This window comes from Varanus komodoensis, unplaced genomic scaffold (genome assembly GCF_004798865.1).
Source record: "Varanus komodoensis strain SLA01 unplaced genomic scaffold, ASM479886v1 scaffold35, whole genome shotgun sequence".
Lineage (NCBI taxonomy): Eukaryota > Metazoa > Chordata > Lepidosauria > Squamata > Varanidae > Varanus > Varanus komodoensis.
Genome location: NW_025335856.1, coordinates 9,609,895 through 9,627,387, shown reverse-complemented (window position 1 = coordinate 9,627,387; position 17,493 = coordinate 9,609,895). Strand labels below are relative to the sequence as shown.

The following is a 17,493-nucleotide window of genomic DNA, read 5'->3' as shown; positions in this document are numbered from 1 at the left end:
GCTGTCTCAGAACAAAGCTGATTTACAACTCCTTTGCTTCTGCTTCCCAATTCAGGACTACAAGTAACTGAGGCTATGAAATTTAGGACTGCGAGTAAATTCCAAACATCGGAGCATACCTCCAATGCATCTGCATACTTTGTCCATGCCATATTGAGGTTGCAACACAATTCCTCTTTTTGTGGTTATGCTAGGTGGCTATTATGGAACAACCTAAAAGGGAGGTTTGATGAGCCCCCATATAGCTGGGGAGAGATTCTGCAATGTGTTGCAAAGAACATGCAAAGATATTGCTAGACTGGTATGGGAAATGGAATTAACAGAAATATTTAACTAGGAATTTGAATGCCTATTATCCGTTGAATGATAACATGGCAGGATGGCTCCCTGAATACTGAATATTGACACACAAGTGAACCTCTACCAAAGGCTCAAACCTGGGCGATGCCAAATTAACGAAGTTAACCCTGATCAAGCAAGATGGTACCTAGGGAAGAACCTAAGTGTTCTAAGCCTGGCTTTAAGCTTCCTGGAAAAGGTCATATGCATGTTGATGATGGGGCAGGTGGGTGTAAGAGTGCATTCTTTGGTTCGCTATTCCAAAGCAAAGCAGCTAGCTTGGTAGCATGCATCAGCCACAGCGGCTACCCATCTCTGCTATTCCACATGGGCTTCCATATGCCAAAGACTTGCAAGAAAACTGGAGATTCCAGCAAAACGTGGATTGTCTCCTAGTAATAGATAGTCCTTAAAGAACATGTAGTTGCCTTCCACAGAGGCCATGCTGCCTTCTAAGATCTACCAAGCAGACAATATTTTATTTTACTGCATTTTCACCATCAACAAAGCAGATTCTTGATGACCAACTATGCTAGAAGCAGCCAAGTCTCCAAGGCTAGTCAGGCAAACCCTTGGAAGGTTTGCCAGATCCCCAAACCACTTCTCTGACTCATATTTGCCAGCATTCCTTACTTGTCCTTAATGTGGGCCCCACACAGTGAGCTTTCCCAGTTCCCTGCTGACAATTAAGCGTATCTGCCGCCCCTGCAACAGTCGGGCATATTTTTGCTTGTATTAGCATTTTATACAAGTTACTTTAATCGGCAATGAGATTTGAAGAATCTTAACTAAAATGCAAGACAAAGAACCCTACATTTCTTGCATTTTCTTTCCACTTCATACCCTGTGGGTTCAGATATATACAGGGTTCCCATTTCTGCAAAACTATGCAGATCTTATCACCTCTCCTTGCCTTAACAAAATTAGGTAGTTCTGCTACGATGGGTGCTGTTCTATTTACCAAATATCAGCTGAGCTCGTTTGCTGTTTGTCTTATTGTGGATCTAATTAAAATTGAAGTCAACTTTATGTAAGTAAAATCCTTCAGTGTGCACTGAACCGTTTAATGTAATACATGAACTAGCAATGCTGCCTAAGCAGGCCAGCCATCTTATTGGGTAAACATTGGAAAACGGGGGAAAAATGCCAACTACCCTTTTAAGTGCATTATATGGTTGCATACTGATATACAAAGCACATAAGGAGGCAGGCATCAACTCAGGTGAGATAGAGGAGTGTTGGCAAATCTGCAGGAAACAGAGGTCACAGTCTGGAGTCATTAAAGGCATCTAGGGGTTTTTTAAGTGTGGCAGGGGTGTATTAAGATAGAATTAGCTCTGTGCTGACCTGTAGTGAGGTGGAGGTAACTGCTGAATGACATCGTGGATTTTAACTAAGCGTTCTTCATCTGTAGCCGCAGACACAGCATCCTAGCAGGAAACAGGTGTAACAAATATCAACATTATGCATTTCCTACATACCTGGCTGGTTCTCCTACACTCAGTAGTTGTCCTGTAGATAATTAGTATGGAAATCATAATGTATTGAGGCTGAGTGAAAATGCTTTCATCTAGCATGCCTTGTGTTGCAACCCACATATTTACCCCACATTTACCGTATTTTTTCATCTATAAGATGCCCCCATGTATAGGATGCCCCCCACTTTTCCTACCCATCTCCAGCAAGCAAGCTGCTGCCACACCCACCGCACCCGCCTCGCCTCGCCTGCACTGCCTTGCCTCACCTGTGCCGCCTGGGCCGCCTTGAGTATAAGACGCACCTCCATTTTTAAGTAAATGTTTTTAAGAAAAAGTAGCATCTTATACATGGAAAAATATGGTAATCAGCAAGGTATTATTACTTTGATATTCCACTCTGATTGCAAATTGACCAGAGCAGTGTACACAATGTTTTCTCTTTCCTATTGTCATAATGTTGTTGTGAGATAGATTGGGTGAGTGTTTTTGAATTCCTCAAGGTCACCCATAAAGCTTCATAAGTAAGTGAGGAGTTGAATTCTGGTCTCTAAATCCAGTCAATACAGAATAATGGCATTAACAAGTCATCATATTGCAGGTAGAAGATGTTTCCCAAATATCCTTAAGGACTTCCAGTGAACCTTGAGGTATCTCTCCAGGATCTTCCACATGTACACGGAGAATGCAGATAATTATGCCAAATGGTACGCTACAAGAATGATGAATGAACCTCACATGTTTCTATGATTCTGTATAAATACACAGCAAATGCATAGTTTGTTTATTTGTTTCGTACTGTACTTTTCAACAAAAAAAAAGCACTCAGAACAAGCTATATAGTTGTATAGTTCGCTAGTTCAAGTCTGATTTGAATCTATTTTAAAAAATGGTCAAAAGGTAAAATATTTTACACTAATGCTGGTCATGAAATACAATTTTAAATAAAATACCTGTCTTACACTTACTGAAAATTTCTCGTAGAGTTGATAGGTGAGCAGAGGATTTGGGAGTTCTCGGAAATAAAGCTTACAGAGCGAACCCACACAGTGTATATCCTGAATATATACATCTTTTGTTAAGTCAGGGATTTGCTCAGAGTCAAATTCATGCCTAGGTACAAAAGAAACATTGAGTGGGTACAAGGAAAGAAAAATAAGAAAATACATAACCAACAGACAACAAGGGTTTCATTTACAAGAAGAAAATGCCCAAGCATGAAGCCACATTTCTGCAAGTTCACATTTTTTCTAGATGAAATGATTCCTCCGGAGGCAGCAGTGGTGGTTTATAGTTGACTGGCTTACTCAAAAATCCTATTGCCTGTAATGTGGAAAACGCTATTACAAAAGCAGCTACATGACTTATATTCTGTGTGGATACAACCAAACATGGACAATTCCAATTATCACAAGTTCCGGATTCCTGTCAGTATCCCAGCTGAGAGAATGAAAATAGCCTCTCCTCTCAAAATGAGCTATCTAGAAAGCAAAATTATAAGCAGGGTGGGATGGACAGAGTCCTGAACATCCAGATTATTGTGCAAAGAGTATTCATAAGACCATGTAAGCCACAGAAGCAAGAATCATATGATGAAAATCCTTCTGCATTGGCCTTCATTGCCCGAACAAAGAATAGAGAGCTATAAACAAAAGATATAGGGCATGGACCTTAACTGGCAATGCTTTTTTCATGCTGAATAGCATGGACCTTTCTGTTTCAGATTATATAGGTTTGAGCCAGACAGTTGAGATCAGAAAAAAAGCTCTCTCACACAAGTCATTAATAGAACAACAAATATTTACTATCCCACAAACAGAATACAGATATTCTGAAATCCTAACTAATGAACCTGAAGCTACAAAACTGCTTTCCAGCCTAGCAATGACATACTTTTTATCTCTAAGACACTTGAAAAGTGGGCTACATTTCAAAATTGTTAACTAATTATGCTTAAAAGATATGCTAGGAGAAGGGATGAGCACAGAAAGAATGAATCTGTAGTTAGCATCCTAGACTTGACAATGACAACACCAAAAAAAAGCATACCGTAACTTCTGGATATTAGAGGCAATCCCAGATAGACGGTATATTCCATCAACAATGCCATGTTTTTCAATGAATTCTGTGCAGCTCTTGAGGACCTGGGGGACTGAAAAACAAAAGCAAGCATGTTAATTGACCATGAGAATTTTCATTCTAACCAGCTCACTTCACCTTGCAAGATCATTCTATACTAGACACACATTCTAGCAGAATCTCTACAACAGTTATCTGCCCTACATGCACTTCTTTCTTTGCACTGAGGACAGAGTTGTGTCCAGCAACCTTCCCCAAGATGGTGCTGCTTAGATGTCGTGGGCTTAAGAGCCATCTTGGATCAAACTAGCGATCTTCCTAGCCCAGCATCCTGTTTGTACTAGCTGCCTGTGGGAAACCAGCAAGCAGGACTCGAGTGGAAGATCAACTTTAGCACAGTCTCAGTTTAATTAATTTAATTTAATTTAATTTAATTTAAATACATTTGTATGCTGCCCACTGCACTATAACACCTCTAGGTGGCTCACAGTCAAATTAAAACCATTCTAAAAACTAAAAACATTGCAGCCCCTAAAATCCATAAAAGAAGATCAATTAAAATACAGATAAAAACATAAGAAAATGGATGGATCTTATTTTTTGCACTGTACTTCCAAATGGCTTAGAGAAACTTGGACATGAAGAACCCTGGCAACAAATTGCAGTGTATGCATCTTGGAAGACCTCTGTATTTTAACAAAATACAGTAAGTCCCGGCTTCAATTTCCAAGAGGAAGTATGTGCAATTAATTTCTAGCTGAAAAAGCAGGAGTTCAGATTACCATCCACTGATAGATAAGCAGCATTAGACAAACATTAACATTCAGGCCTAAATGCCAACCAGGTCCCCAGCTAGCTACTTAAAACAATTAGTTTCTTACTGTATTTTCTTATCTTCCATATAGGAACAAATCAGATATCACAGTGAGAACATCCGCATTTTTAAGCATGTCCTGCCCTTGTTTAAAACAACAACTAAAACCCACATTAGCATTCTAGGTAACTTTGGCAGAACACCTATGAGTGCTTAAATCTATTTTTATGTTTGCTCCAGCCAATTTGCTTGTAGAGAACAGAGGGTGAATCTAAAAAATTCCTTTGTGTTGAGCAGTACCTGACATCTGTTAGCTCATTTTTCCTTAGGGAAGGGCTCCCAGTGGAGTTCTGCAGCTCCCCATCCTCCCTTGCATCCCCAACCCGCAAAGATTGTTCAGAGCTGCACTGAATTTGGGGGTGTCAGGATACAGTGGTATGCCTAAATGATACTGTGCTGTACAATTCAATGGCAAATGGTCCACAAGGAAGATGTTTTGTCAGAATGAAACCTTTTTAAATATATGCAAAATTACTGCTCAATTGAACAAGGAAGTTCAGTGTGGAGAAAAGGAGTCACTCAGGGCCTGCTCCCCAGAATGAGCATCATGGGGAGAACACTGGAGCAGCTACAAGCAGCTCACTTCATCCCTCCTGCCTGCCAGGAGGAGCACTTAGCTTGGATGGTTCCCTTGGGATAGCCAAAGGGTGGCACATTCTAGCCTCACCTATTGGCCAAGTGGCCAAGGGAAGCCCCTTTCTTCTCACTGCAAGGGGGAGATCAGCCCAGCCCCATCTGAAGGCTGTCCTAGTCCAGCCCTGTTTCAGACAGTGGCCAGAAAGATACCCCTGGGAAGCCCATGAGAATGAAGGATTGTTGTTGTTGTTAGTCGCAAAGTCGTGTCCGACCCATCGCGACCCCATGGACAACATTCCTCCAGGCCTTCTGGTCCTCCACCATCCCCTGGAGTCCACCTAAGCTCAACACCAACTGCTTCAGTGATTCCATCTAGCCACCTCATCCTCTGTCATCACCTTTTTCTTTTGCCATTTATTGTTTCCAGCATTAGACTCTTCTCCAGGGAGTCCTTCTTTCTCATTAGGTGGCCAAAGTATTTGAGTTTCTTCTTCAGGATCTGGCCTTCTAAAGAGCAGTCAGGGTTGGTCTCCTCTAGGACTGACCGGGTTGATCGCCTTGCGGTCCAAGGGACGCACAGGAATGAAGGATACTATTCCTTAATGCTCATCCATAGCATCTATTGCCAGACTATGCTAAATGCAGAGGTGCAGTTTTTAAAGATACTTTTCCGCGCTTTCCACATCTCTCATATATAATTCTAGAACTAGTTCTGGAATAGAACTGATTAGCAACACATTCACACAACACATAATTAACATAGAGAATACATTGCTATAATTGGAAGGGATTTCAGTAGTTTATATGGCCATAAAAGAGCCATATGAGGTAGTGACTAGGGGGAAAACACTACAGATAGATTTATCAACAGCATTTAGCCAACATGGCTACATGGAGGCTGCAATGGAGAATGGCTAATAGCCACAGTGCTTTGCTTGTTGACTTCCCAGGAGAATCTGACTGCAGAACAAGATTCTGAGCATGAATGGCTTTTTGTTTATTTAATTAAGTTTATAACCTACCATTTACCTTATACTTCCAGGATCAGGTGCATACTTTTCAATAAACAATATAAAACAGCATAAAACCACAAACAACAATTAAATTTGCATCATAGTCTAAAGTGATATTTCATTTTCCACCAGGGAAATAACACAATGTCATATCCTTCATCTATTTTCAGGGGCCTGGGTAAAGATGTGGATTTTGACTTGCGGACAAAAAAAAGCGCACAGTGATGGCAGGAGAGGTACCTCAGAGGGAAGGGAATTCTGCAAGCTTAGAGCCACTGTACTGACGGCTCTTTCACTTGGCATTGCTCCATAGGACTCCTACTGATCTTTGTACCTAGTCTAGTCGAAAGAGAGGGTGAGCAATTTCAGATATTCAGATGTTCTTAATGATCATGGATCATAAAGCCAAGACTTACCTGGCCTGTTTGATTCTGTAAGCCATCACCTCAACTTAGGACAATAGCCTCTGTAAATGAATTATGGATTCTATGAAGAATAAATTGGGTTTCTTTGTCCTGAATCTATTGCAAATTACTTTTTATCACAAGATTCTGTGTTCTCAATATTTGGGCGAGAAAATAAGCTCACAAAGAGCACATGCTAATTAGATATGGTGAATCCCTTAACAATAAGCTTTCCTGTGATGCATTCCCTTGTGGGTACTTTTCTTATCTTCTATTTCTATACTAGAATTCCTGCTCTTCATCATAAGTCAAAAGTATAAAGATTATTTTCATTATCTAAACCCACTCTTTGTTTCCTCATCTCATGAATTCCAGCTGAATTCAGACACCTGAATAAGAGTCTACAGTAAGAAGGGAAGGGAACCTGAGAAAGAAGGAGGAGGGAATGAGAGAAGCCATGTCCACCTTTGGGTCTGCACAGAGTTTCAATCTCTTACTAGCACATTTAAAAATGAAGGAGTAGTTTGGAGTTTTAAGGAGAGAGCACATAAAGCACGTAACAATTTTCCGTTCTTATTTCACTTCCACGGTCATCCTCTAGGGAGGCGCTTGGGCCCTGGACAAAAATTATCACACATAGCATGAGTTCCCAGAGGCTTCCGGCATTGCCAACACCACCTGCCTGAACTGCCTAATTGAAGCACTGTGTCAGAGAGAACAAGCTCAGCATGTTTCCATGGCTTTTGCCCCCTGGAGCTTTCTAGCCTTATAAACAAACAGCATGGCAGAATGCTGTATTTGTCATAATTAAATTTCAGGAGCACCCTGCTGTGACATTTAACATCAAGCCAAAGCAGGAAACAGAAAGGGGACGGAGTGCCACCACTGCAATATGTTCCATTCACCGGCTCATTCACCATGTCAAGAACGGTGGAAATAAGCACTGAACTGACAATGCATACAGCAGTCTCATTTGCCCGGCAGTTACCACTGGTTTAGATTTAATTCTCCAGACTTATTGTCACAATAGATAATGACCTTCCACCATTCAAGTGCACCAGAAACGGCTAAGTCAAAACCCTCCGAAGTATGAAAACATGGTGAAAACACTCTTTGAAGTGGATTGCTCTGTGCCATTCTGAACATTAGGAGATCCCCAAATATGCCTGATTGCAGGCATCTGACTGAATTGCTTATTTGCTTATTTCCAACTCCCCATTTTTCCTGTTCACTCTCTCTCCCCTACGGTTCTCTCTCCTCCGTGAAGGATGAATGTACGGGAACTATCACCCTGAATCCTTTATTTGTATGGCTTCTCAGATTAGATTCAAGCATGATACTGGACTGGAAAATTGGATTACACCCATTACATATAAATTGGTGTTACTATGATGGACAGAGTTCATAGTACTGATTTGATGACACACTCTTTTATATCGCCTCCATTGCTTTTTAATCGTATAAGCTGCAGTAGCAGCTGGGACAGGCTAGCAAGAGCTTGGCTTGCTGTAAGGAGGCATGTCTTCGACAGAGCCAGCCCTCTGACTGCAGGCCAATGTGATGCAATGTCAACATACAAGTGAGTTAAGCACCCACGCAAGATCGGCAGCGGGGCAAGGAGGCCACGATCTTCCTTGTCTTTGCATATAAAGCAAATATACATAACTAGGGGCTCCACCTGAACCAAAACAGAACAGACTGCTGCCTTTGAACCTAAAAAGAGGGCCGTGCACCTCTACAGTGAACCCTAAAAGAAAGCAGAATAGTGCTGAGAAGCCTGTTTCTAGTACTAAATTTAGTTTGAAGTTTGATCTTTTCTCCAATAGCACTTCTGTAGAGCAGTCTGTCCCTCTTAAATTTTCTAGACTGCTTGATGCTATTTCCAGTTCAAGTTGAATCATCCCTAGAGGATGAAGATTAAAATGTATCCAGTTGCCAAATGAAGATGAAGCAGAAATGGCACAACCACGTGGCGAAACGCGGTAGCCAAACAGAGAAGGCTAAGGACCGTATCAGAAGACGAGCATGCCAGAGATGTCTGGGGTGGAATACCACATATGCAATATATGTTCCTATGTCAATGCTAGAAGCCTCCAAGCCAAAATGGGGGAGTTGGAGTACCTGTTTTAAAGGATAACTTAAGATATACTAGAGAGTACAGAAATGTGGTGGAATGGTGAGAACCTGTGAAATATAATAATATCTGGAGAAAAATTCTACAGGAAAGGCAGGGAAGGGTGTACTGGAAAAAGTGTGCTCTGTATGTACATCAAAGGGATCAAGGAACATTAGGCACACTAGAAAACTTAAACGGTGTTGACCACTTCACAGAAGTGCTGTTTGTGCTGCAACTAGGTTTCAAAGTGAATTTAGTATTCCCCAGACAGGAACTCTCAATTTGGAATAGAGATGGAATATGAAACCAGGGAGGCCTCCTAAGGAGATGTTGTAATTTGGGATGATTCCAATTACCCCTGCATTGACAGGATAAAGGAACAAAGAGGTTAATGTTTTTGATGCCTTAACCAACTACGCTCTAGAACAGTTGGTCAGGGAACCAACCTGAGCTGAGACAATTCTGGATTTTATCTGAAAAAAGTGATCATTGTGTTACCAATTTAATGCATATTGAAGTTGAAAATTTGTCAAACAAGTCCAAACAGCCATGCTTCACTTCCAAAGAGAAAACTCTCCTAAAATGGGGGAATTGTTAAAAAGGAACTTGAAGAAGGCAGTCAAGCAAGTTAAAGCACTGCAAATGTTACTCAAAACAACAATCATAGAGACTCTGCTAAAATTGATACCACGAGTTAGGAAAGCTAGTCTTAAAGAATTCAAATATGAAATTGTTGGTCTTTTCACAAAAATCTGTAACATGACCCTAACAGCTGCCTCTGTACTGGAGAACATAAAAACTGCCTTGATGGATCTCACTAAGGGTCCATCTTACCCAGTGGCCAACCAGCTGCCCAAGGAAAGCTCTCAAGGAGGACATGAGTGCAATAGCACTCTTCTTCCTAGTGCCAGTATACTGCTTTGGGGTAGATTTCAGTTGCCTTATGCTGCGGTCCTCTCCATCTAAGTTTATCTGACACTCAGAGTTCACAAGTGCTGGTATGTGGGAATTCATTGCTGGGTTATGCTGTACTCACGTACGCCACGAAGACCAAGAGTATTGTAATTTACCTGTGTAACCATATAAGGCTTGTAACCATATAAGGCTTGTAACCTAAGCATTAAGGTGTTGGCTGCTTTTACTCGAAGGCCAATTGGCAGTATGCAAATACCTTTGTAAAACTGTGAAGTAATAAAAGTGGATGCCGGTGGTGACGCGAAAAGAAGAAGAAAAAACTTTGGGGGAAGAAGTTTTTGCTGTTCTCCCCCTGCAACTAAACCGAGCATGCTTTGTAACTGATTTCTGGACTGCAGTCTTTCTTTCTTTCTTTAAACTTTTTCGCGCCGTTTGTCCAGGCTGACTGGCTGGCCGGTCAGCTCGCGACACTGGTATCTATCACACATCTGCTGAGAATAACTTTCAAGTGCTTTGTACCTAAGGATGAGGCCACCTTTTGAACAGGTTCCCTTGGTCAATACAGAACACAATTTTAGGCACATAGGATGCTTTATAATCGAAAGACTGCGAGGTGCTCTAATACCAACACAATTAAGACCTGAGGAAAGGAATCTTTCCAAAGCAACTGTGTCAGTTATTTATCTATTGCTCAAGCATTTATACGCCCTTCAATTTTTAAGAACAGAATATTTCTGAGTTAGGAATCCTGTGCCACAATTTGTTGGTAAATTAAATAATACATGGTAAACATGGAAACCTTCTAATGTTCTTGATCTAACCTTCTTCTGATCAAGATGGCATCAGTTCAAGTCTCAAAGCCATAAAAGCAAGGCAGGGGCAAATGATTTTGCCTGAAACAGCACTTCACAATCCTTTCTTGACAAATGAATCTGCCAAATGCTACTTGGGTTACCGAATTCCCCAACTAGATAGAGTGATGTATTGTCAATTCTGAGGGACTGACATTGTCTGGAGTAAGATTTGTCTTTTTTAGTCTGATTATAGAGATTAAGCATTTTGGTCACACATAAATTCATATAATACATGAAATTGTCACTAACAAAGTTCAGGTCGTTAATCTAAGTCAGAAGCTTAGGTTACTATTTTCAGTTCTTCTGTTTCCAGGCAACACACCATTTGTGTTTCTCAGATACTTCCCTATTTGCAGAAACCTTGATAAAATTAAACACCATGAGCCTGTGAGAAGCTGAGTACTGCAAACATCTCCTGTTGAGAGATAAAGCAAGCAGTTTGTGTTTCCTTTCCCTAATGCCAAAATTACTCCTCTAAATTCTAGGCACAGAAGTGCAACTTCAGGAATAAAGAATTAAGGAGATCCTATATGGTTCTTTTCCTTTTATTGCAGGGAGAATGTAACACTAAAAAAAGCAATCGCTCAGATGTTTCGAAGGTTATTGCATCTCATTAGCTGTGTCCAGGCAATTTTTGCTCGCCTTGTCCCCTACACCTCTGGGGATGCTGGCCCTCAGTTCAGATCTTGCCATGCTGGATCAGCAACGTCTTAAAGGGAGCTCATATTTATGTTCACCTGACTACAAGCAGAAATCTCCACATGACTGGGAATCCTAATTAGGTGAGCCCCTGGCCATGGCTATAGTCCTGAGGGCTTGAGAATGAAGCAGATCCTGAACTGTAGCTCTGACTCATGTCAAATGAGGCTGCAGCACGCGCTGGACACAGCACTGAGTAAATCAGTATGAAAGACTCAACGGGAATAAGGCAGGGCGAGTGTGCTAGTTTGCAACCACTATCCAATAAAAGCGTTGAGCTCAGTTGCCTACTGGTCTGAATAAACGGCGACTCTGCTGTGCTTGCCTCAGTGTTTAATTGACCCACAAGCAACACTGCATTCTTGTAACGCTAAGTAGTCAGCAGCGAGCTGGATTAACATAGCCTCAGTTGCAAGTCAGTGAATTTGATCCAACACACAGGACCCAGAATGATGACTTTATCAGCTGGCTTCAATGGAGGACACTTTCGCTCGCTGGAGGTCAACCCAAAATGAATCCCACCGACAAAACTTCATGGTAACTCAAAGGCTTTTTTAGGGTTCTGTGACAGCTGTTTGACTCTCCCATGAACTGCCTTGCTGGGTCTGCGTGACACAATACACCACAGTGGCCACCTGCCAGTAGTTGAATATTCAAAATAGCCTTGTGATCAAGCAAATCTGGTCACTGTGTGAGTCACAGCCATTTGGCAGTTAATGGACCGTGTTAACTTGAAATTCCGGATTCTAAGGTAAAATAACCACTAGGAGCAGAACCATGGCTATAAAGAAACAAACCGCAGTATATTTTGTATCTAGCCTAACTTAAAAAGTGGCATAACCACTGATGCTGAAATATAAATGATTGGCAAGTGCAGTCTGGAGATGCTAAGCGTTTCCAGTTCAAGTCTTACAATGTGCAGCTCTGGTTGGACTCTGCTTAGTACTTAAGCCATTTATCACCGTAAAAGTAGATGAACACCCTAGTTACTTTCATGTTTTATTTTATGACTCAAACAAAAAGAAACTTTCTCAAATGTATACTGAAAATCATCTGCAAGATGTATATTTGCAAATGTTTTATTTCATAAGCTGACATTCAAAGACAGCATGTCAAATATACGCCTATTTTCAGAGGAAGTTAAGAAGTTGATTATATCTATTTCATGACACCTCTGTGGCCTTTAGTTCATCTCTATACCATAATGAACCTCTCGGTAAGTTATATCACAACAACAAGCAAACTTTGGATCTGAAAGTAAAGCTCAGTATTATAATAGCCATTTTTATGACAATATTTGCGGTAAGAGTTGAAAGAGGACTTGCCTTTAGTGGAACTGATGTCTTGCCTTAAAGGTATCTTACCTTTGAATCTCATTTGGAATGATGATTCCTGTCCTCATGCTCTAAAGCAGGGGTGGGAAACTTGCAGCTTTCCAGATGTTTTTACTTGTAACTCTCATATTTTCCATTATTGGCTACACTGACTTAGGTCAATGGGAGTTGTAGGCCAAAACAACTGGAGGGCCACAAGCTGCCCACCCCTGCTCGAGAGAACCAAAAACAGGAATTACAAATCAGGTTAATTTCCCTCTACTTTGAAATCTATCAGGTTAATGTAATGATAAACAAGGATTCCATTCTTTTATAAGCGGTTCTGAGACACCCATCACATTCAGCAGCTCCACAACAGAATATTATATTGAAATCCTGAGAATGTTTACCTTGACTTCAAGAGTGTAGAAAGGCAACGCACAATGGAGGCAGCTTCATGTTACTAAATCTGTGATAATTAAAAATGAGCATGTTCCTGCTGAAATCAATGGGTCTTGCACTTTTAAGTCCCACTGATATCATTTGGATTTAGGAATGCTTACCCTTCTCTGTATTTAACCCCATATCACTGAAACTTCTAATGGAAGAGAAATAAATGTAATTATTCCTAGTGAATACTATTCCTAATAGCCTGCTTAAATATAGATTCTCTCTGCTACACTTAATCCCCATCCTAGTTTTAGAAAATGAATTCATAACTGTGCATTTAATAAGCAAAATGGGAAAGCAATATTACAGGTTGTGTGGCGTGTTATTTTTGCAAAAGAAACGTTGGAAATGAGCTTTTAAAACCAAGCAAAGTTACTGTTGTGCTATGCACATCTGAGACACAGAAGGACTTCTAAAGCAGACTGTTCAGCATGTCTAATATTAATATAAGCAATATCAGTCGAAATACTAAAATGATTTGTGAAAACAGCCCACATGCCATTTATCTATTATTTATTTCATATTTATACCATCCAGTAGCTGGAACTCTTTGGGTGGGATGTTAACTGTTGAAGAGACTCGTCTTTGGTGTTGCTTAAATTTATTCAGGCTGCTTACCACAACTGCACGTTAATGTATTGTTGATCAGAATGTTTCTTAATTACTCATTCTATACCAATTAACAGAAATGAAGATTAGAACTCTGTTCCAAATGATGCTTTTCTTTTGCGTCATTAATGAAGCACTTCTCTGCACACCATGAAGCACTTCCATGGGAGTTTTACGGATAGAGAATGATGCATAAGCAGAAAGGGAATATTAAAAAGGCAGATTGTCCTGTCAAGTATCTCATCCACAGCACCACCCATCAATTCTTTCCTATTAAAAACGCACAACAAAGTTTTTAATTAATCAAATTCAGAAATAATTAATAGAGGAGAAATCATTGCATCTAATTCTGAAGCAGAGGCCAATAAATATGCATACAATATAAACTTACCACCAAGAGAAGAAACAGCCAAATGAGGCTCTATTTGCATTTGAATGTTAAAGGAATGCTTACTAGCTTCCTTTGGGCAGAGCTGTTTATTCGGGTTTGTGGAACCAGTGCAATGGACATCAGGTGCTGCCAAGTCCAACTAACAGCTACATTGATGCCTTCCTAGGCAGAGAATCCATGAGGGTGACAGAACTGCAGGTCTCATCACTATGAAACCATCCAGCATGACAGATGCCAGCAAAGCAGAACAAATGGCGAGCCTCTCCTAGATGATTAAGAGTTAGTCATCGAGAAAGCTTGGTTTGTTTCAAAATGTTTATTCTGCATGTTGAAAAGGATGTTCAGAGCTAAGGAAACTGAAACTGGGCAATTATTCCAACTACAGATAGGTCAATGCAATTAAACAGGGCTGTTAATATGCAGCTAAGTCACCCTGTTGGGTTGAAAAACAAAGTTGGAACCCAGCCTGCTGAGATTCTGTTCTTCCCATGTAATTTTAATCCTCAGATGAAAAGACAACCAGAAAGCCTGAACCACAGGTACCTCACAACAATTTTATATGACCCTTGGTGTAGAAGCCAAGGTATTCCTCTCCTGCTATCATACTGGGGTTGTCTGAAGGGCTTACTATCCATGTCCAGTCAGCCACATTTAGACCTGCCGACCTTAGCTATTAGGCCTAGTTGCTCTGGTGTCATGAAATCTTTATATATTTTTTCATATGGCAGTGTGGGCAAAACTACCAGGCCAGGATAGTAGAATAATTTCTTAGCACTTCTCATTCAAACTTCCAACAATTCCTTAACATGAACATAACTGGCAGAGAATAGATGCAGTACAATGTACAGTACAGTGTACAGGAGCCTTCTCTAAACAACACAGATGTAACAATCTTGCTTGAACATATGTACTCTGTGTCCTAAAACACAGTTATTTCTCAATTTTGCAGACTAGTAATACATGGCGCACTACTCGTTTCCCAAAATGGGGCTCTAAAAGTCACAGAATAACAGTTCATTAGGGAACTTTCAAGCAAGTCATGTTGCACTTCATTTGCTTTTCTCATCATCTTGGTAGCAATTCTGTTTCAGTACCTGTGCATACATACAGTAAGCTTGGGTCTGCTGGTGTTCCTGAATTAAAGCAGAAAATATAGCTTTACCTCCATGCCCCTCAAATCAATTTGACACCAATATCCTTTCCTTGAGTCTGCAAGGTGGTGGGACCACAGTTGCAGGAGCTTCCCGTTCTTGATGGACAGCATCAAATAAGGTTGGCGTGAGGGGCAGAATGACTGGCCTGGAGGTCTCCAAACAGACAGCCTCAACGACCAGGTCTTTTGCTCTGCCTGGGTCCAGCAAGGGTTGAGCCCGTCATCCTGAGGGCCTAATTAGAAAATTGCCCAAGGTCCTTTGGGGTGCAAGGCAGCAAAAAAGGTTGTAGGTGAGCTCATCTGATGGGTGAGCAAAGGATGGGTCAGGAGAGGAGGATCAGACATTGAACTGTATGGTTCATGAACCAAGTGCGTAGGGTTAGGTAGGGTCGCAGTCAAGTGACTGATCCCGTATTTGCCTAGAGTAGGATGACGGGGAGTACACAGCCGTCATTTTCCTTGGCTCATGGGATGGGCCACGTAATGGGCCAGGTGCCAATAGGTCCATGGGGGTAGAGAAGGTGCTGGATCTAGTGGGGCTCCCATGCAGCCAGTCACGTATGGACTGAAAGAATGCCCAGCATTCCCTGTAGAAACTGACCGCAGACTCCCTTCTGTAGGGGGGCTGGCCCTGCAAGCTCTGCACTCTTTTTCTGCAAGTGTCAAGTGGGACCCGTAGTGCTGCTTGTCCGTCAGGAGATTGATGTATGCACTGAAGTGGTTATGGAGGGACATCATGCAGGTTCATCCTGGGGCAGGTTCTGGGGGCTGCTATTTTGGAGGAGACTGCCTTGGGTTACACCTCTGAGAAAAATGCGCTTGGTGCCAACTGGAGGGGCTAAATCGGGGGCTCCTGTGCCAGCTTCAGAACTGGAGAGGAGTGAATCTGCAGTTCCATATGTGGCACCATGTATCTGGCCAGCAGGGGGCAGCATATCACAGCATTTCTTAGTGCATTTGCCACCATTTCGGTATTTTGCTGAACTGGACACCTTTGGACATCTAGGTTTTTTGGCTTTTTAAGCTTTAGCTTTTTAGTGGGGTGTTGTTTGGCTTCGGAAGCACTGCTGTAGGACTAGAAACCTATGTTGCAGGAGGGGGCACTGCTCACCAAACTAGAAGGCTGAGGAGAATTACTTGCTTGTAAGTAATTCATTTTTATTTATTGACTTACTTATTTGGTGGAGAAAAATGAAGAGAATAAATAAAGAGTGGTTGGGGAGAGAAGAAAACAAGAAGGTAGCTCTGGGAGAGCTAAGAGAAGCAGAGGAAGACCCTCCCAATGCACTCATGATGGTGATCGAAGAACTGGAGTCTTGGTGGGAGCCCCGGCCTGCATGCTGGACTTGCTTACAGGCTGGGCTCCCATCAAAGACTAATTAATCAGCTTTGGAAGATCCCCATGGATCCCATATGTGTTGATGCACAGAGACCGCAAAGGAAAACTGCATAAGGAAAACTACATTGAGCAGAGACTGGGGAAGCTGGGTCTTTTCAGCCTTGAGAGGAGGAGACTCAGAGGGGACCTGTTAGTGACGTACAGGTACATGAGGGGGTGTCATGCAGAGGTGGGTCATGACCTTTTTCCCCTGCAGTGGATGGCAGGACATGTTCCAATGGGGCAAAGCTCAGGCAGCCAAGATTTAGGGTAGATGCCAGGAAGTACTTCCAGGTGGTTAGGACCCCTGGGGTATGGAAAGGGCTTCAACAGGAGGTGGTTGAAGCCCCATCGGTGAGGGTGTTCAAGGATAGGCTGGACATGCACATGGTGGGCATGTCGTGAGCGGAGCCGGCTGGAGCCAGGGGTCAGATTAGACAGCAGGCTCCTTCTGACTCATTCTGTTTCTATGTTTGTGTAAACTCAGCAATGGAACATGCTAATTACATAAGTATTGGTGTACTGATAATCAATACACAGGAGTAAGACAGAGGGCATGTTTCCATGGGATGATGTAAGCCTTAAGTAGAAGATTTGCAATGAACTGTCTAGCTATAAAAGGAAAAAGTAATTAGTGGCAACATCACTATTGGGAGATCATAGAAAACACATCTAAAGCAGCAGCACATGGAAAGGATTCAGGTGAACAGTTCCTCTAGGCTGAAGACAGTCTCACATGAGTAGCGGATGCTGAAAATGCTGATTAGTGTTTCCATAATGTTTGGGCTGTGAACATGCAGGGTTGACCAACCTGAAGTTGACAATGCAATTACTGACTGGGGAACCTCACTGCAC

At 41.7% G+C, this 17,493-nt stretch overlaps 1 protein-coding gene across 2 annotated transcripts in view; it reads right to left on the bottom strand.

Moving 5' to 3' along the window:
* Positions 1–17,493, bottom strand: part of ARHGAP32 (Rho GTPase activating protein 32) — a 198,014-nt gene that overhangs the window by 19,773 nt on the left and 160,748 nt on the right. For both annotated transcript variants that reach the window (XM_044439533.1, XM_044439534.1), the window contains 3 exons: positions 3,864–3,966; positions 2,783–2,927; positions 1,687–1,769 (listed from right to left, as the gene is read on the bottom strand). In XM_044439533.1, coding sequence (XP_044295468.1) covers positions 1,687–1,769; positions 2,783–2,927; positions 3,864–3,966 — 331 coding nt within the window. The remainder of the gene's footprint in view (positions 1–1,686; positions 1,770–2,782; positions 2,928–3,863; positions 3,967–17,493) is intronic.